The 26,773-nt window shown below is 39.5% G+C and overlaps 2 protein-coding genes across 5 annotated transcripts in view; one reads left to right on the forward strand and one right to left on the reverse strand.

Annotated features, from left to right (window-relative positions):
* Nucleotides 1-304: 304 nt before the first annotated feature.
* On the reverse strand, nt 305-12,716 carry ptprq (protein tyrosine phosphatase receptor type Q). Of its 4 annotated transcripts, XM_048256207.1 has the most exons (15): nt 12,269-12,716; nt 7,188-7,287; nt 6,841-6,969; nt 6,509-6,553; nt 6,050-6,076; nt 5,594-5,675; nt 3,757-3,847; nt 3,470-3,541; nt 3,268-3,317; nt 2,988-3,109; nt 1,938-2,086; nt 1,643-1,778; nt 1,374-1,497; nt 1,043-1,163; nt 305-949 (listed from the first exon to the last, which is right to left on the reverse strand). In XM_048256207.1, exons 1-8 carry the CDS (start codon nt 12,354-12,356, stop codon nt 3,492-3,494), a joined length of 612 nt encoding a protein of 203 aa, XP_048112164.1. In that variant the 5' UTR covers nt 12,357-12,716; the 3' UTR covers nt 305-949; nt 1,043-1,163; nt 1,374-1,497; nt 1,643-1,778; nt 1,938-2,086; nt 2,988-3,109; nt 3,268-3,317; nt 3,470-3,491. The 4 variants fall into 4 exon arrangements, with proteins under 4 accessions (XP_048112164.1, XP_048112161.1, XP_048112165.1 ...); XM_048256204.1 differs by having other exon boundaries at nt 305-1,163; XM_048256208.1 differs by lacking the exon at nt 6,050-6,076 and having other exon boundaries at nt 305-1,163.
* A 10,246-nt stretch (nt 12,717-22,962) lies between these two features.
* sf3b3 (splicing factor 3b, subunit 3) overlaps nt 22,963-26,773 on the forward strand; it is a 41,870-nt gene continuing 38,059 nt past the window's right edge. Inside the window, 1 exon segment of the mRNA XM_048257149.1 lies at nt 22,963-22,983. Within this exon segment, the coding sequence (XP_048113106.1) occupies nt 22,963-22,983 (21 nt within the window).

The following is a 26,773-nucleotide window of genomic DNA, read 5'->3' on the forward strand; positions in this document are numbered from 1 at the left end:
AGTAACCCGTTACTTTACTTCTATGGAAAGTAACTTTTTACGTTACTTGTTACTTTTACGTTATTTTTATGTTGCTCGACTTTGGGCAGAACCCAATATCTGTTCCTTCAATTATCAACTAATAAACCTATAGAATGTACTTCAAATGTACTCTTTAATAAACAATTTATATTGTCTGTGAGTTGTACCTTAGTACAAATGTAAACTTGTCTCACTCTGTGGTGTCATGTCTGTATAGTACGTGCTGTGCATCAGCTTCCCCCCGACACACTGGGCCAGTAGATGACCTCACGAGACGGGATAGTGCAGGAACACAACAGATTTTATTTCCAAAACACAAACACTGATTCTTCTGAAAATGTACACACACAGTGGAAAATACATCTGTGATACCACCTCTTCAACATACAGTGGGATATAGCAGTCATTTGGCTTAATAAGTTATATTACAAAACAAAAACATAAAACAAGTAGACATCAGAGAGAGAGGGTACAGATATTCATAAAGTCAGATCGTGAGATATCACCACTGGTTTTAATGGTCTGGTGGTCCCATAAAAGAAGTATTTATTTTGACTGCACACACATAATTTTCCACCCACAGTTATGTACCTCAGCAACACAGAGTGTTTATGCCAACAGTCACCTATGTGTGTGTGTGTGTGCATGCATGCATAAGACAATGTATGGGTTTGTTTGTATGACAGTATCTTTGTGCAAACCTAAATGAGTATGTGTGTGTTTCAGCGCTGTGGTCTCCATTGTATTTGGCCCCAGTGTCCGAAAGTCCTCACGTTGATTCATACATCCAGTCTACTCCGTAGATTCAGGTGTCCAGCCTAATTCTGACCATGCTTTGCCTCTTTTACCTTTGGTTGGTGAATGCCCCTTAGACTTACTTGGCGTCTGGCATGTTAACATCGATTGTCTGGAATTTGCCTCGGGTGTACTTTGGAGTGGGTAAGACTGTTTTTAGTGGCAGGCTAACACATATCGTTGACTTGCGCTAGCCTAGCACCTGATAAATATCACACTTGCTTACTTGGAAATTAGGTCCTATGTCCAAAATCCTGAACCACCCTTTTAAGATAGCCCTTCAGAAGCAGTTCTTCACCAATCTGCCAATCACATAGTCGTCTCCTCCCACTCCAGCTCAACATCACCTGGTAGGAAGAGGAAATTAAACCACTGTCATGTTCTGTTGGCCACAATGAGTGATTCCAAGTTTGGTGGAATATTTTGATCATGATCAATATTACCATTACATTCATGATCAAATATCAGCATGTAAAATAGAATGTAGATGTAGGCCTACATGAAGTCTTTCTGTGTGTGCGTTGTGTGTTGGTGATTCTGTGTGTGGGGAGGTTTACCTTCCATGGCATCCAGCGAGTCCATCTTTTCCAGAGCGGAATAGTTGACAAACCAGATGGACTGACTGTTGCTTTTGCTGGACAGCAGATCCAAAGTGCTCTGGTGGAGAAACATGTACTGGGCCTACACAAAAGAAAAAAGAAAGTGAGACAGTGTGCTTGTGAATGTGCACATCGTGTGTGTTTGATGTTTGTGTTTATGTGTGTGTGCGTATTATGTATATGACAGTCATAGAACATGAAAGCATGTGCTCTGTGTGTGTCCTCACCAGGTTCTGCACCATGCACATACTCTCACTGCGCAGCTTTGCCACCAGGCCATAGATATCCACAAAGTCATGGTCCCTCGCATGCTGGATCAGGTGATTGAGAGTTATAAACACACCAGTTCTTCCCACGCCAGCACTGGAGGAAACACACACACAAGTACATCAATACACATACACATGCACATAAATATACACCCACACACATAGCCTATACATCAAACATTCACACATTATGCACACATATCTGTACTGGTAAAGATTAACACACAAACACACACATGCATGGGTGGCTGACCTGCAGTGCACTACGATAGTGGTGTTATCATGGCCGTGGTTGGAGCGGATAGACTTGACAAACTGGATGAGCGTGGTGCTGGACTCTGGTACGCCGTGCTCTGGCCACGAGGTGTAGTTAAAGTGATGCACTACCATGTAGTCTCCATGCTGAGTGGACATGCAGAAACAAACCCAGCACAGATGAAGGACAGAGAAGTGTGTGTGGTGTAGGTGTTGTTGCCCTGTCATATAGTCTCTGTGCTGTTTGAATACCAGTGGGCAGGGTTCCTAAACCTTGGGTAACTCCAAATTCAAGGACTTTCCTGGTTCAATACCCCTCAAATTCAAGAACCTAATGTTTGATATTCCTAACATTTGGTGGAAAAGTGTAGTATGGGTGAAGACATTACATTTTGAAGCTAATCCAAATTAGAGTGGATTCCTGAATTTTCACGTTCACGAAAGCTGGTAACAATTTGGTTTTGGCCTTACACACCATTGTATGTGGAGGTGTGAGTGTGACAGTTTTTTTGCAGTGACGTCATTAAAATAGCACCCTGCCGCTTCAAAAATCCGCACTACACCACGGTGGGTAACCAACGTCAATCAGGCAACCTATGCATATGAAAGTGGTGGCGAAATAATAGAGACGCATAGCGGAGGGAATCGTATGGAAAACATTTTTCAAAAACTTCTTGCACAAAATAAATTCAAGCACTGTCAAGGACCTGTATCTATTTTCAAAAACTTTCCAGGGCCTTTTTTCAGATTCACAAACTTTCAAGGATTTCAGGTACCCATGGGAACCCTAAGTGGAGGCTGTCTTACTAGGCTAATTAAGTGGTAATACACTACCCTAATTAAATGGTAGGGGGAACATATTTTTATGCCTAACACTCCATTCCACTTAGCAAAAGAACAGACCAATTATGAAGATAAATTCAAGAGTGTGTGAATAAGTTTAGGTATGTGTGTCTGCATGTGCTAGTTTGTTATGTGTTAGTTTGTGTGTGTGTCTGTGTCTATGTCTATGTCTGCATGTGTGTCTGTGTGTGTGTGTGTGTGTTACCCTCTCCACTCTCAGTGCTCTGACAGTCCAGTCCGGGTACACGTCTTCGGTGAGTTTGGTGATGACAATGTCCCCAAACACTGTTACTTATTATCCTCCGGCCAGTACTGATGACAACGAATCTGTCACACACACACACACACACACACACACACACACACACAATTATACAGTTATACATTATAAATATTAGGAGAATTCTCCCTATGGCTCTAATATAAGTTGATAACTGTGATTGGTAATAGGTGCGAACATTGTGTGTGTGTGTGTGAACACATACCCGTCCACAGTGCCCTGAGTCGCTATGAACTCATTGGGACATAGGTACCCCTACACATACACACACACACACAAATACACATCAGCGCACACACAAGTACACACTCATATACACCTACAAATACATTTGAACTCAGATACGAATTCCCTGACAAAGACCAAAGGAAGACAGAGACAGGGCCTAAAGTGTTCAGGCACTGTACCTGAATTCAGGGATGAACGTCCTCATAAATGTCTGATAGTTTCAGGCACAGCAATGTTCATTGCTTTAAGCCCTGCAGAGAAGGAAACACAACACATTACACACTCATTCCTTCCACCTGCTGACTGAGATGAAGCTGGCATTGATGTAGTCAGATCCAGGAATGCCAGGCTCAGACAGCAGCTTCACTCAGTTATTGTTGTCTAGACAATCAAAAAGAGGTTTGTGTGTGTGTGTGTGTGTGTGTGTGTGTGTGTGTGTCTGCGTGCTTATGTGTGTGTTACATACAGGGCTTGACATTGGTGAAACGGTTCTTGGAACGGTTCCAGGGCAGATTGGCATCTGATGTTGCCAAGTCTGGTAACAGCTTGGGAAGCTCCTGACCAATCACAGTGCACAAGACAGTGTTGTTATCCGATGGCAACAAGCAGCAGGGGCCTGTACTACGAAGCGGGGTTTCTGACTTATCTGGGTAACTTCGAGAGTAACTTGATCACGTGTGGCGTAACTTCCCGATTAACCCGTACTACGAAAGGTGGATAGGTTTTAACCGAGGTATGCTGCCATGGCAATTTACGCTGCATCTCAAACCTGCTCCGACCAGGTTATGTTCTTGGTTAACCCGAGGTTTCCGTTAACCACACCCTTTATAAGTAGGCTACCACCCCTCCACTAACAATTTCTCCCGAGAGACATGTCGGCGCCTGGATGATCCATACGACATTGGAGTTTAAATCGTGAGGGACTCTCTTCACAGGCTTAGGGTTTTAGAGACAGCCAGAAAATATATATAGCCTACCCGGACGATATTCTCTATGAAGATATAGATTGTCAGCCGAGGGAATTCGCTATCTTTGTCAGATGATCTAGGAAGACGTCTCATAGCAATGCCCGTGACGTGGACATTCATGTATTCAATCGGTGATGCAAGAATACTGTATGTCCGAAAATAAATCGGACATAGGCCTACAGTATGCTGAACATCTGAGCAAGAATAGCCTAAAATAAATCGGACATAGCCAACAGTAGGCCTAATAAATAAAAATCACAATTTTAACAAACTTGTGGAATTGAATGTCATATTACTGTACCCTGCACATGAAGGCTACACATTTCCACAGCACCAGAATCTGACCGAATGCCTCCCTCAACCCCCTCCATAATCGGCCTTCCACTATTATTTGCGATGGCCAACTCCTCTGCTACTGTAAAACACTATGGTGCCTTTCCTCCTACAGTAGTGTTCAAAGACCCCTTTTTCTTGTTAGCTGTAAAACAGAGGCCAAGTGAAGGCTATAAGCTAGGCCTACATGTTTTCATAATTAAGAAATATTAATGCAAGCTATAACTATATAAACCTACTATTCTGAATAATGTTTTTGTGTTTCATTTTCACCTGCTGCCATGTGCGTTTGGCAATGGTGTTGCATCTGAAATGTTCACAGGATTAGGCATACACTAAATCAGTCAATGGGGGCTACTTAAACATTCAATTATCCTTATTACTGTAATCTATATGCCCACTTCTGAATTGGGTTGCATCTGTAGGCCTTTCTATGAACTCAAATTAGGCTATTTAATTATTTCAACTCATTTCAGACATTCCGCAAGCTACTAATCCTCCGTAACACATATTTGAAGAACATGTGGGAATAAAACTTTACTTTTAGGCATTTAGGCTACCCGATCTGTAATACGTTGCCAACAGCCTTGCTTTGCTCACTGCCGACGTATTTGATTTTTGTCGTAGAGTGGGTTTTAATTCCTCATAACTTGTCATAATAATTGTGCATTCCTCATCCGTAAAATAAGGTGATCGCTTCATCATTGAAAGTGGTGACTTGCGCTGCACCCCGCCCCTTTTATGTGAACGCGCACAGGTTAACCCCGGCTCAACAAATCAACTTCATAATCAGCATCGTAGTACCGATTAACACCACTTAAGATAACCAGGTTTTGTCAACCCTGGTTTAACAAAGTAACCCTGGGTTACATCTGGGTAGGTTAAGCTCCCTTCATGGTACAGGCCCCAGGTACCACTCATCATTTAAAACACAACAAAACAAGGGACCAATCAGAGGACACCAGGAGAACCGAGAGCCAATCAGAGCTCTTCCTCACTTACTGAGAACTCCTCCTGGAACTTGGCATTGTCGTTGGCACACAAGTCCTCCACGTGCTGAAGGAAGCCCTTCTTGGTGACCGGCCTGAGAGAGAAATCGGGGTGGGGGTGAGGAGCATGTGTGTGTGTGTGGAGGGGCTATCTCAGGTTGCTGTCAAGAATTACAATGGCTATCATGTTTCTGTGGAAACAATCAAGGTCATCTAAGCACACTTCACTCTTCATGATGACCAGGAATAAACATGAGGCTCAAGCAATAGGCTACAGTAAACATGCTCTCAGACACACACAAACACACACACACACACACACACACACACACACACACACACACATATACATGCAAAAAAGAGAGAAAAAAAACATGATAGGATCTACAGCAATCTGCTAATCAATCTACAAAATGGCCTAAATCTACACACATATAAATACACACAGACCTAAACACACACCACTTACTTGAGAGACTTTCTATAACTGAGAAGCCTGAAATGTGTATAGATATGGGTAACATGAGAAGTCAAACATGGTCAATTTAAATTAAATAAAAACATCTGGAATGTCAATATGTAATATAGGCTCCACATACAGGTCTGGTCTATCTAACACATCACCAGTTTATGGTCAATGACAATGTAAGAAGATGTTAACAAGATTTAAAATATAAATAGAGATACTGGCAGGACCTCATAAAGTGATCCAACGGGCATTTGAGGTCTTGTGGATATGGCCTACTGAGTGACACTGCAGATTTTAATTGCTGGCACCAGCCAGATAGAGAGAGAGTGACATCTATGATCAAACTCATCAATAATCAATGTACTAGACTGGAGTCAGTTACATCATGAAGAAATGACAGTTGGGATGGGGAAGAGACAGCACTACTCTCCACAAGACACAGTAAACAAGATGACTTACTGGATGACAAATATCTCCTTCCGTCGGAAGAAGAAGGACGAATACCTGAATGAAAGAAATAAAGAGAAACATGGTAGAATGGCATCTTTGTCACCACTTTCTATTTGTAAATGTAGGCTCTGGTTGGACATAAAAAAAAACTATTATAGTCAGACTGATTATGAAATTTAACTTCAAAGGTCAAAGGCTAAAGACAAATTCAAATTATGTATGTACTTAACTAAAGACCCATCATGATTGGTCATACATATACATTGACTACATAGATCACTTAGCTTAAGAACTATATAGGATTCAGGGGTCACAAAGGTGAAAGGTCAGGTCACTCTCACCGGTTTATCTTTTCCTCCTTGAGTTCCAGGTCAGCCACAGCGATGAGCTGGTCCAGCTTGAACTTGGTGTCGACAATCTCTGCCTCCCGAGGGGAGTAAGTCCCGCCCTCCAACTTCCTTTGGTGGATGCTGGGAAAGGACAAAAGTTCCTGTCAATCACTCACATTTTTATCATATAAAAATTGAACGTCAATCACTTAGCTTCATAAAACAACATTTTCATATAACTTCTTTACATAGCTACAGTACATATTGCTTCCCAGTACCTTTTCCATGTTATCATACACATCTTGGATGACATTATTTGTGTACAAACAAAAGCCTTGAGGATGTGCTTTTAGATTCACCGCACTGAGGCATAGATGAGGAGGATGAGGAACAAGGCCAGGAAGAAGGACAACAGCACACCCAGGATGATCTGCTCATCACGAGTCAACACGTTATCATCTGAGAGGAGGGGGGAGAGGAGAAGGAAAGATAAAAGAGAGTGAGGGAGACAGGAAGAGAGAGGGAGTGAGATAGACAAGTGGTTTTGCTTTGAGTCAAAGCTGTCTATAAATCTCATGAACTCCTGGCACTGTGAGCATAGCTCCCTCATCTCTGGTTTAATTAAAGGGCTAGGTTTTTTGGTTACAACTCAGCCAGTTTTGCATCTGGCGGGCAAGTTTGAGTGACTTCCATCCTTCCACTACAACTTTGCATGATACATGATACGCTATTAATTCACATGTACTATGTGGTGTAACAGCAGACACGTTTCAACACATCAATTACAGGATGCGTGACATCATTGACAGGATGTATATAATATGTACATGTAAGTACTTAACTGGTACACTTTATTTGAATGGGTTTATTCCACTGTATCAAAAGAGTAATAAATAACACAGTTGATACATGTACTACAGTATGTAGGGTAATGGCAGACATGTTCCAAGACACCAATGACACAACATGTAATGTAGTATGTAATTGTAAGTGGGCAATTCCACGGAAAATGGACTTTTTGTCACATCCATAACGCCAGTGAAATGCCTTGGCATTTGTATGATGTGAATGTTACTATTCATTTTTTGTGCATTTTTTCTCATGTACATTCTTCAGCCAAAAATAGCAAATGCTTAAATTTCATGTAATCATTCACATCATACCATACCATCACATTTTATTGGCGTTATGGATGTTAGAAAAAACTTAATTTTCCATGGAATTGCCCAAGTACTTAGTACTTATGCCACTGTATCAAAGAGCAATAAGTGTGTACCAACACAGTTGATGTAGTGAATTAGTAGACATGTTCCAAGACATCGAAGACACAACATACATGTCATATGTACATGTAAGTAATTAACTGGTACACTTAATACGTTTATTCCACTGTATCAAAGAGTAACATGGTTGTAGCAGCACAGCTGTTACAAGAATACAAGCGTGACAAGTGTGTTTACATACAGCAAAAACTCTTCTGTATTGTCCTCTCTCTCTCTCTCTGTATAAATATATATACATACATACACATACATACACATATAAATGTAGCGTGACAAGTGTGTGTTTACATGCAGCACTAACTTCAGTTCAGACCGACAACCTGTTCTGTATTGCTCTCTCTCTCTCTCTCTCTCTGTGTATACATATATATATATATATATATATATATATATATATATATATATATATATATATATATATATATATATATATATATATATATATATATATATGTGTGTGTGTGTGTGTGTGTGTGTGTGTGTCAGGGGCGGAGCCAGACATTGTAAACATTCGGGACTTAGCCCATTTAATTTTTTTTTAAATAACCCCCTAACTACATAGTTCTCAGTAAAAATGTCAAGTTTTTTTTTGCCTGAAATTGCACTGTGCCTATTTACAAGGGCATTGTTCCCACCTCTTTTGGGGTCAACCATCAAGTGCTGGACCTCTATAGAAAGCTGAGAACCTGTAGCTTTCGTAGGAAGCAGTCAAGATAACTGTGTGATGTACTGACAAAGAGCTACAGAGGCTAGAATATAGTTTTTTCTTTCTGCCGGATTACAAGCATCTCTGAACTGACCACATTTCAGCCCTCTAGGTCACTTAGAAACACAACTAAGCCCTAGCAACCAGCTGTGTGCAAAAGTTGATCAATATAGAATGAAAATATGAGTGCTTTAGACTATTTTATTGGATTATTTGCCAAGGTATGCCCATGCGTTTTGTAAAATGCCTATGGATACTCCCCATAGGACTTTTTGTTATCCAAAATGCATACTGACAATCAAATGCACATGAACCCCTTTGTGTAGAAGCATAATCCTGGTCTCAAATGAAAGGTAACACTTTGAGGTTTCTTGTGGACTATTTAGATTGTATGTCAGTTGTTCTGATATAGACTGACTACACAAAATATGGAATAATTACAAAAAAAGTCTCTATTTTTGCATTTACTTTGTTGGTTCAATGAGTGTGTATAAGATAGACTATACATCTGTACAACTAATATTGGATAATACAACATGAAGATTCAATATTTCAGTACCCAATATGAGGCATCTACTTATTGTGCTGCAGCTACACTGCAGCCAGAAGTCAGGGTATCACCAAAAGCGGAGGAGGGGGAGGGGGGCATTTTGGATCAAATTTAATTGAGACATAATCAAATTAATCTGAGAATGTAAAGCACTATACAGATTGTACATGAAAAAAAGATGTCATTTTTGGATTCCCAAGAGTCAAAGCTTTGAAATGGTGTATAACATTACTATGCTACATAGCAATATGGTGCATACAATTGATTTAGAATGTTGGGGGAGGTGGGGGAGGGGGTAACCGTCCCTTGGGGGACACTGAAAGTTATTTGGCTAAATAATGACTTTTAGTGAATTTTGTGTAAACTAATGGACACATTGAGACTTAAAAAATGTGAAACTAACATTCAACAGATTCAAGGTATCTGACTGGCACTACACTGTGACACAAAATTATAGTTTTGGGTCTTTCAAGAGGCAATATCTGTTCATATCTGTTTAGCATGTACTTAGTTAATTAAGCGTTTCTTATGGTTTGTATATTATAGTATTTGTTTATTTTCATTAGGCTATTGTTTGATATGACATTATTGTTTATTATTGCTATTCTCCTTCTTCCTCTTCCCTGATCTCATCTGTGTGACAAATATATAGAATATCTTATACTATAATATACATAATATTATGATATAATTACAGTATGGCCAGTCATCATGATACAAGGGTATTTTAGAAGGAATGCATTATCATCTTGACATAGGCGTTTCTAAATTATATTAATTTTGTAATTTAGCAAGATTATTCATAGGTTTCATCAGGCCCCTTTACACAGGTGCATAAAATCAAGCACCTAGATTATGAATGCAGACTGCATGGTGCTTGATTAACACACTTATGGAAAGGGCCCTTTCCTCTCAATATACAGGGCTCTACACTAACATTTTTTTCCAGGAGCACTTGTGCGCCCAAGTTAAAAAACTTAGGAGCACAGACAAAAATTTGGGCGCACAGTCCAATTATGTGTAAGTTAACTTACACTTAATCTAACATTACACTGCAGCTAACAGTTAAACATGACAGTGCACCAATTGCTAATATTAAGAATGACTGACAACATTTAGGCTACAGGAAACAGGATTTTAAAGATCAGTGCCTACTTTATTTTCAGTCTGTTCTATTTTCCTACATTTTGTTAATGTAAAATAATATAATACATTGCCATATTTGCATTTAGCCTGTATATTAAGTATACTGCCAAATGTAGGCTAATTTATTTATTTGTGAATCCATCTGTAGCTAATCCAAATATGCCCATGGTGACCTATCTGACTGCATATTGCCTAATACTACTACTAAAACAGTCCATTTTCTCTTCCACAAAACCCAACATAGGCTATCATATATATATATATATATATATATATATATATATATATATATATTATATATTTTCCTTTTTTTTTTAAATATCTGCATTGATGGGGCAGTAGGCAAACGTTAGGCCTACTTTCGTTTTGCACTTCAGCTTGTATTCGGTGTAAACAAACAAGCATGCGTGGAAGCCTGGAGTTGTCAGTAGCGTTCTACCTTTGAATTAAACGGGAGGCTACTTTTGTGCCTGTTCGCTACAGCTATATTTAGCATATTGCAGCCAATACGTCAACTGGGATAAAAGGCATGTTAGGTTACCTTTTCTTCTCTCACTGCATTCTCAGAATCTCATCCTGTTCCTCCTATATCCGATGAATTCGGTGGATAGAATAACTAATGTTTTCAATCTTTGCATCTTGGCTGGCTAGTCTAACTTTCTGCTTTTTCTGCGCGCTCTTGGATTTGATAGAAGCGACTACTAGCGAGTCACAAGGATAAATTGCTAACGTTCATGGGAGGTGTAGTTTTTATGCTGCATTCGCGACGTGATTCTATGGTTTGCACATGTTTCTCGATGTTGCAGTGTATTTTGTAGACCAGTGTTTCTCAAAGTGTGGTCCGGGGACCACTGGTGGTCCGCAAGCTATCCAAAGTGGTCCGCGAGCAGACATGGTAAAATATAATACAGATGAGTTGTTTGCAATATTGAACCAATTTGTATGTAGATCCAAACAGTTCTGCAACACTGTCTATGTAAGCTACAACACATTAAATCTTATGAGTCCTCTGACACAATAAGCAAGGTGCAAAGACAATAAGCAAGGTGGTTCAGTAGACCTATTGTGTAATATAGGCTACTGCTGTTTTTTTGTTGTTTGTTTAGGTAGGTGGTCCGTGATTTTTGTTTTATTAGTTAAGTGGTCCTTGGTCTGAAAAAGTTTGAGAAACACTGTTGTAGACAAACATTGACATGGTTAGAAGTCATTCGCACCAGTGCGCCTAAATATTTTTTGCACTCGCACGCCATCATTTTTACTCGCATGTGCGAGTGAAATGGGCGCACTGTAGAGCCCTGATATATCATTGTAATGTTTTTTTTTTTTAGTTAATAATTAGTTAGGCAGCCAAAACAACATAACATGACTTTTATATTTATGTGGATTCTTGGATTATAAGATCTGTGGTGGTGGATAGGATATCAACAAGGTTTTAAGGTAGGCTTATGCAACATATGACACTGAAAAGTTGACATGGGCAGATAACTGTTAATGGGTTTTTTTCTGACATTTCAAAACAGTGTAGAAGCTAGCCTAATTTATTACAAGGCGAGGATCACTTTGTTTTGGGAGCTGGAATTTCTTATTCTGCAGTAGGCTTAGCTGGCTTAGCTAGCCTATGAGAGTATTGAATTTGCCTTTTCCGCCGACGAACGAGGACATTTAAAGTTAACGTTAAGCATTTAGGGAGCTAGCCAAGTAGCCTAACGTTAGCCTGCCTAACTGACAGAAAGCTCTTAACGTGAAATCACCAACCTGAAACAACACCATCCTTCAGTTCACTGGGCGATGCTGTTGCTTGAACGGAGCTGGGTGGTCTTTTGAAAAACTTTCTAATATCCATAACGTTTCAACAACATGTACACAAAGTGTTTTATCACAGACTGTAAAAGTGACAGACTTCTGACAGAGGCTTTTTGGAACACCGAAGCCATGACGTAGCGTTGTCAAGGCAGCATTTTCACTGGATCTAAACAAATCAATCTAACCATTGAAATCACCATAGCCCAGAGACCTGGCATAGATCGTGTAGCAAGTCAAATTATTTTTCAATATTGGGCTTTGAAAATAAGGTATATATTTCCTCAGTAATAGAGCATTTGGTGACATTTATAGAGAAACCGAGGGGAAGTTATATTGGAAATAAGAGTTGCCGGGAATTTAAAACACTAAAAAAAGATTCGGGGCTTTTGAAAAAAGATTCGGGGCTTAAAGGTGCGATTTGTAGGATTGTTACCGAACGTTCTGCAGGCCAAAATCAAAACACTGGTGAACGTTCTCAAGACTACCAGACGCGAGCCTCTTCTGGGTTGCCAGATGTAATGAAGACTTAGCTAACGTTAGTTGACCTGCAGCTGCTTTAACGTTTTTCCAACCATGACCCAGCTACACATTACGGAAACAGTGAAAACAAAAAATACCTCTCTAACCAACGTAACATATTTAGCTGAAGTTAGCGATGCAGATGAAGTTTAGCCTAGGCTAGCCTACCTGTTGTGGAGAATAGGCCAGCTCTGCGTCAGACTTGATATTCTTCGTTTGACGAAGACGTCACCATCTCAGGAAGCTCCTCCGATGTCCACTTAATTTGTTTCTTGTTTTAATTTTGGAAATTTGCCTACCTCTCGTAGGCGTTCATGACTACAACTGACAGCTGACAGTTGGCCTTTGCTAATTTGGCAACCCAAATAGGAGGACGCGCTAGCCCATTATTAATACGCTATTCTAGAATTAATCGTTCAAAACATAAACAAAAATTCCAAGAGATTCCGCCCCGTAACTCATTTTTTTTCATGGGTTTTACGGGTTAGAGTAATGTTGTCAAATAAGCCATTACTTCAATTCATCGTGTTTCCTTACTCTCTGACAACATATGGTGATCATATTTGTAATGGTTACAGTTTATTTTCCATTATTTCCTACATACTGGACCTTTAAGCCCCCTAAGCCACCCCCTAGCTCCGCCACTGGTGTGTGTGTGTGTGTGTGTGTGTGTGTGTGTGTATACACACACACACACATACAGTATATCCATGCATATTGTATGTATTATTGGATCACTAGCCTATTCTAATTTGGTTTGTTCTATTGACATGGAATGAATGAACAGGCACACGTGACTATGGAGTAGGTCTACTTCACAATTCAGATTTTCAGATGGTCCGTTGTGGCTGACAACGGCCCTAAAATCTCGAGTGTCTAGGTTTATTGCTGGTTCCTGGTTGCTGTAGTGCAATGATGTCATCTGCTGGCCGTGCCGCGCAATAGCGCCACAACATATGTAATTTCACTGGACATTACGGTAAAAATCTTGTTTTTCCTTACTAATATTCGTGTCATCCAGCTAACATATTGCTTAATTATTTTGACATTTCGTTCCTTTATAAATTGTAATGTAATATAAAGGTACGTTTTTGAATACAAGGATACAAGGAAGTTTATTGTCACATGCATATAGTAACTGGAAGTAAGAAATGCAGTGAAATTATGTCTGGTGTCAGCCTATTTGTGCATTAATGGGGTAAAGAGTGCAGTAGTAGAGGGGTTTAGTAGATTAAGTACTCTGACATGTGAGGGATAACGCCACCGACGTGACCTGTTATACATGACTCATGGACAAGGGGAAATGCCATTAAATCGGCGTCAATTTTCTTAATATCGATATTTCTCCACATTACTTGATCCAAATTCTGTAATTTTTGCTGGATAAATGTTGTACAAAAATGTAGTTTCGTATCAAAGTGGAATGGTTGTTGTCATAAGTCAGCGGCGTTAGTTTGAGCTCACGTTGTTTTACACGACGCCGCCTTCTGGTCATCGCGTTCCCGATAGCCCGCGACATCTTATTAAGCCAAGAGCCTGACTGTTTGTGACTGTTTGTAACTGTTTGCGTCCTGTTTCTTGTGCTTTTTTACTGAGGGCAATCATATTAATCATTGATATCAATTGCAACACCCAGAGGAATAAAAATCAATTTTACAAAATAGGGGAATGCCGTGATCGGCGGACTTTGACCTACACACACAGTAGCCGGCATCACGAGACTCTAATCGTGAATATAACTAGATGTACCGCATAGCGGTACAAAATATGACCGCCGCTCAGTCCTGTACATCCGTTCCCGAAAATAAATCACACTTCAATTTGTCTCCATATTTTACTCCATCCCCCACTCTTGAAACTTGTGTGTGTATGCTTGTTTGGCATGCCTGAGTGTGTGTGTGTGGCTGCACAGAAAGTAGCCTGTGCTGAAAAGGGAAATAGATTGTAGAATAGCCAAAGAAGATGTAGCATTGTTATAAAACCTTTAAAATCTCTAACAGTTCATCACAGTTCATCCATTGCAACTGGATTGATGAAAGGTCACTTACACTTGTAGGCTACATTGTATTTGGGAAAAGCAAAAGGTATCAGCCTAATGTTATTTATTTATTTATTTATTTATTTATTTATAAACAAAAACATCTCTGTCAGCTCCATGCCGTTTTCAACAGCTATCAAAAACAAAGGTCATTTTTGGATGGATGGATTTTTTGTGAATGTTTCTTCTTCTACATAAGATTTTAGTTCATGTACTTTATTGTCAATGCACAAATTAAGTAACAGTAGTCTGAAACGTTATTGTTAATGCACAAATTAAGTAACAGTAGGCTAGTCTGAAACGAAATGCTGTTTTACATCTAACCAGTGGTGCAAATAACAGACATGTCCAAATGGGCCTTATGAAATGCGTCGCTAGACTGTTCATACACATTTTAACGGGCCAAAGTTGAAGACCAAGCTCAATCTTTTAAGAAATCAAAAAATAAATAGCGGGCAGATCAGGCTGGGTTCACCCTAGTCCATAGGCACCCGATATTGTTTAATTCCCGACTGAGATATCCACGCTCTGGCTATTCTAAATGCAAAAATGCATCAGGGAGTTATGACAAAACTGTAACTAACAAATTAGATCCTAATAGAAAGCTGTTAGCTTCCCTAAGCTACAGGTAGGCTTATAAGGTAGGCCTATTTACAACATAAATTGTCAATAGGCTATGCTGGCGACACAAATAAAATCTCCTTTGAAACCAATGGCGTCATGCCTTACAGTATCAAGCGGACTTAAACTGCCATATCCTGGCTTAAAAGTTGTAATAAAATTCACGCAGCTCCATGAGTCAAGGAAAGCGCGAATGAAGTAGCCACTTCTAAATGGGACCCAGTAGCTCAAGGTGTGTTGCTAAAGCAGCCATAATGAAATGAAGGTGTCATTGGATACTTCACACACACATGCTTTTTAATTTCACAGACTACAACTACCAAGCTGGAATCAAAGCACATTGATTCCCTCTCACACCCTGCACGCACTTAAAACAAAATAAACAGGCGTCTCAGTCTCACTCATGTATAGGCAAAACTGTATCAGACCGGTGTAACGTTGGTAAATCTTCCATTGCACAGAAAGATTTTTGTAGCACGTGCAACAAATGACAATCGAAAGATACAATTACAGTGCTGCTATCAATTTGCTTGGTATAACCGCATTTATAGTTTTCTACAAATGCAATCAATCAAATTGGCCTCCATCACTCAACCAACGCTTCTTGGTAACATTACCTAGGTCCTTATTGATATTATAAGATTAACGTACCTGCAGTAAAAACCAAGCATGTCCGATAAACATCCTCAGATTTATTTCGGCTTCAAGAAAAAATGGAAATTACATTTCATGTGAACATCATCATATCCTTATTAGACGGGTTTAGAAAAACCCAAAACAAAAATCACCAGAATTCCTTAGCAAAATATCCCTTACTTTCAAAGGTATCTCTTCATCTTCTAGCTGCTGGATTAACTGTTGCCTCTCATTATTATATCTAGTACATTCTTCAATAGCATGCTCTATGGTATCCTGTGTGTTACATACACTACACCTCCCATCAGCATGTTTTTCCATTAAAAATAATGTACTGTTTAACCCTGTGTGCCCAAATCTCATTCTTGAAATTATGTTCTCCTCCTGTGTATTTCTGCAAGTACTTCTACTCCCCCCCCCCACTCTTTTTTGGATATTATAAAATCTCCTACCAGTCTGACCATTATCCCACAATACTTGCCACTTCTCCTTTATCTTTCCTTTAATGATTGATTTCACCTCAGCTTTACTATACTTAATGTTTAAACTGATATACTCCATTTCTGTTGCCTTTTTTGCATACTTATCAGCCAACTCATTCCCTGTTACTCCTTTATGGGCAGGAACCCATACAAGTCCAACATTGACTCCAGCTTTAATTAATGTACTAGCCATTTGGACAATTTCTATAACAATGTCTTGTCTAGATTGTGAATTTATGTTCTGAATACTCATCAGAGCTGACGCTGAGTCTGAAGCAATTACTAAACTTCTTGGCCTGTTACTCTCAGCCCAAGAGAGCGCCATTAAAATAGCAATTAGTTCTGCTGTATAGACTGCTAAATTATCATTAATTCTTTTTTGTGTTACTACTTTTAATTTTGGAATAACAAAAGCCACCCCCACTCTCACATCCCTTTTGGACCCATCTGTGTACAATATAATCCTATCCCCATCTTTCACTTAAGTACCCCTGCACCACATTACTATCTATATCCCCATTCTTAGCTCCTTCCAAAAGACTGAGATCAACTGAAAGATCTTCAAGAGTCCATAGAGGCACTCTTGGAAACACTACTGTAGGACTTAGATCCAACAAGGCTATTTCCATCTCATTTATTTTCTGTTTAATAGTCCACCCAAAACTACTTTTAGTACCATTTTGTCTCTCTTGGCACTCTACCAATGTAGATTGAATAAAATGGTCTTCCCTATGACCTTTAAGGTTTGCCCAAAATACCAGGCTAAGCTGGTCCCTTCTGAGATCTAAAGGCAACTCCCCCATCTCTACTTGGATGGCTCCACAACTAGTCTTAAACCTAGACTCTGCACTCTGTCTAGTTTATTTAAAGCTATCTTAGCAGCAGACCCATATACAACACACCCATAATCAAAAACTGATCTAATCAGTCCAGTATATATTGTTTGCATAGCACTCCTAGTTGCACCCCATTCCACCCCACGCAAACACCTCATTACATTAAATACCTTTTTACACTTTTCTACCATCTTCTGAATATGAACTGCCCATGTTAATCTTTTGTCAAACCATATACCTAGATATTTAAAACTCTCTACTCTTTCCAATTCCTTACCTGATATTTGAATCTGTAACTCCTGGCTTATTTTCTTCCTTGTGAAGAAAATTACCTTAGTTTTTTCCACAGATATCCTGAATCCCCATTCAATTGTCCATGTGTGTACTGTATCCACTGCTTGTTGTATTTTATTTACAATGTGATTGACATTTCTTCCCCTTTTCCACATTGCTCCATCATCTGCAAATAAAGCCACACCAATAGACCTTTCTACATTTTTAAATATCTCATTTATCATTACTGAAAATAGTAATGGACTAATAATATTCCCTTGAGGAGTACCATTGTCTACCTCATATTCCTCACTCAAAACCCCATTTACTTTAACTCTAATTTTCCTGCTAGATAAAAAAGATTTTACCCACGCAAACCCTCTCCCCTTTACTCCCAACTGATATAATTTGATAAGAAGACCCTCCTTCCACATCATGTCATTTGCTTTCTCTATATCAAAAAATATAGCTAAAACTGTTTCTTTGTTTACCTGAGCTTTCCTTATGTCATCTTCAAGTATGGGTCCATGGTCCCCCTACCTTTCCTAAAACCACTCTGGTAATTCCTTAATGCATCTTTAGTTTCTAAAAAGAATACTAATCTATCATTTACCATTCGTTCCATGGTCTTACCCAACTGAGATGTCAGTGCAATAGGCCTATAACTACTTAGCGTCTTTACCAGGTTTCCTAATAGGAATAATAATTGATTCCTTCCAAGTACAAAGGATTACCCCTTCTACCCATATTTTATTAAAAAGAGACAATATTACTTCCTTACCTTTATCAGTTAGATTTTCTATCATTGCATAGCAAACCTTGTCATTCCCTGGTGTAGATTTACCCACCTTCTTCAAAGCACAATTCAGTTCCTTCATTGTAAATAGAACCTCCATCACACCACCTTCCTCAATATCATTACCCAACTGCACTATACCTTAGTTTAGTAGCTTCCCTTTCTACCTGATTTAAATTTGCTTCACTATGTACCTTTACTAATGTCTTTGCTATAACTTCGGCCTTGTCTCTACTATTAGTAATAATCCTGTTATCATCCATCATTATTGGATACTCATATTCTCTCCCATTACCCCTCATTTTCTTTATCATACCCCACACTTGTTGTATTGGTGTAGTTCTGCCAATAGAATCACAAAACTTTTCCCAGTATATTTTTTTTGCCTTCCTTATTGTCTGTCTCACTATTGCTTGCACTATTGCTTGCTTTTGTACTCAATCATATTCTGAAAGTTGTGTGACCTTTTCAAAATTCTAAAGGCTCTATTTCTATGCTTTATACTCTCACTGCAATCCTTAGACCACCAAGGTACAATTCTGGTGACGTTTTTATTCTTAGTTTTAGGAACAGCTACTTCTGCTGCATCTAATACGCTGCTGCTGATTTCCCTACATAAATTCTCAACACTTTGATCCTTATTTACACCCACCAATCTGTATTCACTGAACTCTCTAAATTTGTCCCAATCTGCTCTTTCTAACATCCACCTACCTTCCCTCATTACACTCTCCCTTATCACCTCCACTCCTACCTTAATTGCAATTGGAAAATGGTCACTGCCTATAGTACTTTCCCTCAATACTTCCCAGCTGCATTCAGGGCTTAAAATTCATTTTTCAAAATGGGGGGGAATTCCCCCCCTTAGGTTATTCATGTAGGGGGGATTTACACAATTTGGGGGGGGGGATTGTGATTTCGATTGCGATTTCAATACTTCGATACTTTTTTTAAAAAAAGTGTTTGATTTTGGGGCCCCCACCACCCTGACGTCATCAGTAATATATACTGTAGTGGGATCATTCACAACAGTGGACATCCTAGATTCTGCTTGACTCTCTCCACACACACAAACACACACTGAAAATTATAGCTTATGTGACATGTTTCTATCATATATTTTTGAATTCATATAGAGTGTATTTATTTAATAATGCATTTTTTAAAGTATAGCATTTTACTAGTAATTACTAGTAGCTAAACATATTTAGTAATTTGAATGCCTCATATTGACGTTTAACCTATAACACTTAGGCATATCTTTAATGCGGTGTGTAGGTCCAATTGAGTGCACATTGGTGATGAGTAGGTGTAATTGAGTGCCTGTCACTTTAAGAAAATACCTGAGAGTAATTCTATGGAGTAATTAGCCCCCCTTCAACCTGACGGTTTTAGGCTGTAGTCGCTAGTGAATAAAAGTTGTGCATAGTGCGGTATGCAAATCATTATGTTTTCTATGTCATTAGATACAATAAATGTTCAAAAAACTAACATGTCGAAGACAATCTTTCTGGGATCAAGTATTGACGTGACCTGAGCTAGCAGGATAGTTACCAAGGAGCTCTTTCCAGATGTAAAAGTTTGCCATGGTAGCGTAGCCTATTTGCTTAAGCGCAAAGTGGTTCTCTCTCTCTCTCTCTCTCTTTCTCTCTCTCTCTCTCTCTCTTTCTCTTTCTCTCTCTCTCCCCGTGTGTGTGTGCGTCTGCAAGAGGCTATGTTCAATTCAACTCGGTAGTTGATCAGTCCGGTCAATAGCACCGCATTCACGCCACTTAATGATTAGGCTATATTAACGTCATCAGACAGGCTGTAAAAGTGTATGCGGGAATTTCTCGCATTATGATGGCTAGAGTTACGGGACTTGAACAAATTATGCGCAATACCCGCAATCCCGCAGTGAAATTTAAGCCCTGGCATTTATCAGCTACTGTCTTTGTAGCCAGAGTCAGATCTATTGCAGATTCATATCCCCTAGCTATATCTATTCTCGTACCTGAGCCATCATTCAAGCATACTAGCCCCTTCTCACCCAAATATTCCTCAATCATATTTCCATTAGAATCATCCCTATCCCCCCAAAGAGTACTGTGTGCATTAAAATCACCACACCAAATACCTTTCCCATTTAAGTTATCCCACATTTCATCCAGATTCTCAACTTCTAGTTGTCTGCATGGATTGTAATAATTAATGATACCCATACTACCACTATCTGTCCATATTTCTATTACAATATATTCTAAATCCTCACCCTTCTTAGCCTCTCTAAACTGCATCCCTCTTTTAACAAAAGTTGCACACCCTCCACCACTTCCCTCCACTCTATCTTAGACGTTCTCTGCGGTAAACTACACATACATATGAAGCGTCCATTGTTTTTCCAACCCACTTTTAACTTCCAACAAAATTACATCTCACTGCAACGACGCGCCACCTAGGACAAACGACTACTTATCGCCAATACTGGAAATGCAGCCATGATGATGATGATGAATATTTATTTTGGCTTTCTTTTAATCCTGCTGAATTTGTAATTATGTATCGGCCGTTCTAATACTGATAGTATGTGGGTGCCTGTGTGTGTGTGTGCATGTGTATATGTGTGCACCGCCATCTACAGGCCAATGAGTGTACAGTCACTAAATGTACACATAACCTAATTTTTTTTAGACCCCCCCATGGATGAAATTCTACGAAACTTGGCATACCCCCAGAGAATGCCAGGTCAATCATACACATAAAATTTGGTGCAGTTCTGAACATCTTAACTGAAGATAGGGGCGATTAAAGCAGAATAATATTGCATTTTCATTTTTTACTGGGGGGGTGCAAATCACAAATGAGTGATTATGGGCCAGATTGATGTGGGCCCTTGAGACCAACATACCATTAAAGATTCTTCATCCTCAGTGCCACGGTTCAGGTAGTTATTTAGGAAAAACTGCTTTTTTTGCGGTTCGGGGGGCCCAGCACGGGGGGGGGGGGGGGGGGGTGTGGCCCCCGGGGACGAAACTACATTTTTCCGTAAAAGTGTAGTGGGGCTACATACCCACCAAATTTCATGTGCCCCGGTGGTTCGGTGTCCCGGGTATCGTTGACCAAAAATTTGCGGCGGTCATCATAAAGGGAAGGATGTTCCAATAGATTAAAGGGTTTTTGTCTATAATAGAACAATTCAAACAAAAATAAATGGAGAATTAAGTGAGAGATACAGTGTGAAAAATGGTGTCCCACAAGGAAGTATTGTTAGTCCACTATTATTTTCAATAATGATTGATGATGTTTTTAAAGACATACAAAATTCAGTTGGGGTAGCATTGTTTGCAGATAGCAATGTGGAAAAAAGGAAGAAATATAGATTTTGTGGTGGGTAGGATGCAACAGGCGGTGCGTCCCCTTAGAATTATAAGGTTCTATCTGACATTTTTGTCAAAATTGAGTTATTGACATATTCTTATTCAGTGACACCTTAAGAAGATGAGGTGAGGTGTTTCTTGTAGTTGTATGCATTTTTGGACATTATATCTAAAGAGGTTTGTTCCGCTTATCAGTATAACCAAAGTCCTTTTAGGCAAGTCCCTCCACTCGGCGGCCATATGACAACGCTTTTTGGGCACTCGTCGGGCATCCATTCCGGCAGAAATGCGAGTGCGCAAGGCTTCATATAATCTCATATAAAGGCTTCGATACCAATCTTGCTCCAGCGACGAGATCACAACACATGATTGGCACGATGTCTTCACAACACACCATATGATTGGCTCAATGTATTCACATCACACCACATGATTGGCTCAATGTATTCACATGTCGACGTTTTGCCGAGGAAGGGGTGGGATATGTGTAGACAACGGCCATATTGGCGTGACAAACTAGCCCCATGCATTTCTATGGAGTAGTTTTTGAGTGCTGTGTCTCCACATTAGAAAATCTCTGGTATAACTTTATGGAATTCAAAGACTTTGAAGCTCAATATCTCAGAACTACTCAAAACGTAGATAGAACCCTATAATTCTAAGGGGACGAAAAAAGAAGAATGGGCCCATCAAGGGGGGTTTAGGATCTCAATAGACAAAACAAAGACTTTAGTCTTCTCTAGGAAGAAAATAAATTTAGATGTTAAAATCAAATTATCTGGGGCAGATTTAGAAAGAGTGGAATTCTTCAAATATTTGGGAATGTGGTTTGATAAACGATTAACTTGGACAATGCATATCCAAAAAATTATTGAGAAATGCAAGAAAGTGTTGAATGTGATGAGGTGGCTGCGTGGAGTTGAATGGGAAGCAAGTAGACCTGCTTTAAAAGCCATCTATACAGGGCTGATGAGATCTGTATTTGATTATGGGTGTGTAGTGTATGGGTCTGCTGCTAAAACAACACTTAAGAAACTAAATGTAATTTAGAACCAAGGTTTGAAGCTATGCTGTGGGGCAATTAAGACCATGCCAGTGGCAGCAGTCCAGGTAGAGATGGGAGAGATGCCTCTCCATCTTAGAAGAGACCAGCTGTCTCTTGGACAAATCTAAGGGGTCATAGTGAAAAACACATGAGTCAATCAGTTTTATGGCGGTGTCAAGAGAGAGAGAGTTACCTTATTAAAAGTTTTAGTTGGACAATAAGACAAAAGGTAATAACTAGGAATCAGTGCTCTTGACATAAGCCCTACAGGGGCATATCCTGTTGTTCCTCCTTGGCTGATGTCAGAGGTTCCAGTAGACTTGGGCTTATTAGAGGAAAAGAAGGATGTTGAAGTGGATCATTACAGGGTCCAGAGTTACATAGCGAGCAAATCATTTTATATACTGATGCATCTACGCAGACTGATAAGAAAATGGGAGTTGCTTATGTTATCCCTCAATTAAACATGGAATCTGCAAAAAAGAATCAATGATGATTTAGCTGTATACACAGCAGAAATGATAGGAATATGGATGGCCTTATTGTGGGAGACCTAAGCAAGCTGTGATTGCGTCAGACTCTAGCTCAGCTTTGATAAGCCTTAAACGTTTTCACTCTGAGTCTAGACAGGACATAGTATATGAAATAATGCAATTAGCCAACAATCTGCTTAAGTCTGGTATTAGTACTACATTTACAAGCTCATAGGTGTAGGAGGTAATGAATGAGCAGATTAATTGTGTGAAGAAAGCAGCAGGGAAGTCTGATATAGAGATGAATATTAAATACTGCAAAGCTGAAGTCAAAAGTATAATTAAAGCTAAAATAAATAAAAAATGGCAATTTGTATGGGATGATGAACAGTCTGGGAGACACCTGCATAGTATTCAAGGAAAGGTGGGGAGGAGCAGGAATACATGCATAAGTAAGCAAGAAGAAGGTGTGGTCACCAGAATGAGGCTAGGACATACAGGATTAAACAGAACATTGTTTACCATGAAAAAGCATGTTGATGGAATGTGTGAATATTGCAATAGTCAAGAGACCATATAGAGCATGTTATATTGTCCTGAGTACCATCAAGCCAGACAAAGATTGATCTCACAACTTGGTAAATTTGAATAATATACTGCAAAGAGAATCAGGTGAAGTTTGTTTTTCTTTTTTGAAGGTAACTGGGTTATTGAAAAGAATTTAGGAAAGTGTAGTAGGTTGACCATTTGATCCACACTCCAGTCCAGATGGTGGCGGTAATGCACCAAAAAGCTGGTTGCCAACCGCCATATAAAAAAGAAGAAGAATTCCCCGCGAAATAGTTCAGACAGTGGAGAAGAAGAAGCAGGGGAACGTTAGTGTGGTCAGTTTTACACAGACATTTCCTGTTCGTAATATTGAAGTTGCCACGAGTGCTAGTGCATGACATAATGTAAGTAATGAATGTTCTAAAGTGCTATTGTGAGCGATGATGTTAACCGCGAGGTAAATGTGCAGGCAATAATTTAAAGGTGCGATTTGTAGGACTGTTACCGAACGTTCTGTAGACAAAAAATCTAAACACTGGTGAACGTTCTCAAGACTACCAGACGCGAGCCTCTCCTGGGTTGCCAGATGTAATGAAGACTTAGCTAACGTTAGTTGACCTGCAGCTGCTTTAACGTTTTTTCCAACCATGACCCAGCTACACATTACGGAAACAGTGAAAACAAAAAATACCTCTCTAACCAACGTAACATATTTAGCTGAAGTTAGCGATGCAGATGAAGTTTAGCCTAGGCTACCTGTTGTGGAGAAATATGGCCAGCTCTGCGTCAGACTTGATATTCTTCGTTTGACGAAGACGTCACCATCTCGGGAAGCTCCTCCGATGTCCACTTAATTTGTTTCTTGTTTTAATTTTGGAAATTTGCCTGCCTCGTAGGCGTTCATGACTACAACTGACAGCTGTTGACAGTTGGCCTTTACTATATTTGGCAACCCAAATAGGAGGACGCGCTAGCCCATTATTAATACGCTATTCTAGAATTAATCGTTCAAAACATAAACGAAAATTCCAAGAGATTCCGCCCCGTAACTCATTTTTTCCCCATGGGTTTTACGGGGTTTTACGGGTTAGAGTAATGTTGTCAAATAAGCCATTGCTTTAATTCATCGTGTTTCCTTACTCTCTGACAACATATGGTGATCATTTTTGGAATGGTTACAGTTTATTTTCCATTATTTCCTACATACTGGACCTTATAATCGCGGAGGTTCGGGAGAAATGCGTGATTAACCGACGGAGATTAATGCATAAAGCCGCGGGTTTTCTTGCAGTGTGTTAGCGTTTCCTTTCTATTGTTGTCTGCTAGCGAAATTGTAGAGATATATTGTATAGTTTGGAACTGTATAATTGCTAGTTTAACCGTCATTTCTAAGTAGACATGTGTTAGTACTTGCCCCTGCATATAGCAGCCATTACACTGTTTCATGGTTGTGTTTGAGCGACCAGTAGAGGGTGCTCTTAGTAAAGTCAGTGGCTGTCTGCCATGCCAATTTTATGTTTGGTATACAATGTGCATCCAATTTATGTTGTATTGCCTTTGTATTTGATAATACCCTGATTGTAATATGCCTTTTGGTTACTTTCTGTGTATTGCAGACTACATTGCATTCGGAGGTAAAAGAAACGTAACTCCAAAATCCTGTCTCCTCGTCATTTGTGTTTTGGCTGACACACCGGAGTCTTTACAACCACATTTAGTCAGATACAGTCCTAATCCTTCCAAAACAGAGGGGCCAGGATTTTTTTTTTTTTGGTTACAACTCAGCCAGTTTTGCATCTGGCGGGCAAGTTTGAGTGACTTCCATCCTTCCACTACAACTTTGCGTCTTGCAGGGTTGCTTCTGGCGTCTGGGTTGGCCACTTGCGCCTGGCAGTGCTAACAATCCAATGGTGTAAATAGTTTATCTATCTATCTATCTATCTACTGTGTGCTCATACTACAAATATACATTACAAACCCATACAACACTGCCATTTGCCCTTTGAAAATAATAATAATAAAAAATAGTTAATGACTTGAGCAGGTCCTAGTCTTGGAATAGTTGGTCATTTATTCAGAATGTCCATAGCACAAACTCACTATAATAACAGGGCCATGGGGTGATTTGAAGAAAGAGGACAGATGTGGACTAATTTGTAAGACCATGATTAGTAATTAAATGACATTGGTTAGTGTTCTATCATCTTGACTGTTGTCAGCTTAAATGAGGGACACACATATGCCTGAGTCTACATCATATGCCTGAGTTTCCATATCTGTATTAATGTCAATTTTGATCCAATTTGACTGCAGTTTCATGTCTACTATGTTGCCCACACAATTTTTCGACCAGTGCACCTTAATACACTAGGCTAGAACGGCTCTGAATCTGACATAGTATTACCTTTTCATTCCAAACACGGTTATATTTCATAATCCGTGTGTCTGATTGTGTCTGTGTCTTCCTGTTCCAATAAATGGCCGTCCTGGCCAAAGGTGATTTCCCCGAGCGCCGCCGTTGTAGCAGGCAGCTCACTGCGCCGGGATTAGTGTGTGCTTCACCTCACTTTGTGTTCACTGTGTGCTGTTTGTGTTTCACTAATTCACCGATTGGGTTAAATGCAGAGACCAAATTTCCCTCACGGGATCAAAAAAGTATATACTATACTATACTAATTGTGTAGAAACCTATTAAATACATAATAAGTGTAAATTCAAAGAAAGTGCCTACAGGAAAACTAAGGTGATAATTTACCTTTAGCCCACTAGGCTATATCAAAGATTCTATATCCTTCACAAACAAGCTATGTTGCCAATGACTGACCAATTCTTC

This window comes from Alosa alosa, chromosome 11 (assembly GCF_017589495.1).
Source record: "Alosa alosa isolate M-15738 ecotype Scorff River chromosome 11, AALO_Geno_1.1, whole genome shotgun sequence".
NCBI lineage: Eukaryota > Metazoa > Chordata > Actinopteri > Clupeiformes > Clupeidae > Alosa > Alosa alosa.

What these genes read in the sequence shown, in the direction of transcription:
- ptprq (XM_048256205.1), bottom strand. Translation starts at nt 12,356, where the DNA reads ATGGATATTAGAAAGTTTTTCAAAAGACCACCCAGCTCCGTTCAAGCA. An exon ending in AAGGAGATATTTGTCATCCA is followed by an intron (nt 6,077 to 6,508) that starts GTAAGTCATCTT and finishes TACACATTTCAG; the next exon opens with GCTTCTCAGTTATAGAAAGT. An exon ending in AGTTATAGAAAGTCTCTCAA is followed by an intron (nt 5,676 to 6,049) that starts GTAAGTGGTGTG and finishes TTTCTCTCTCAG; the next exon opens with GCCGGTCACCAAGAAGGGCT.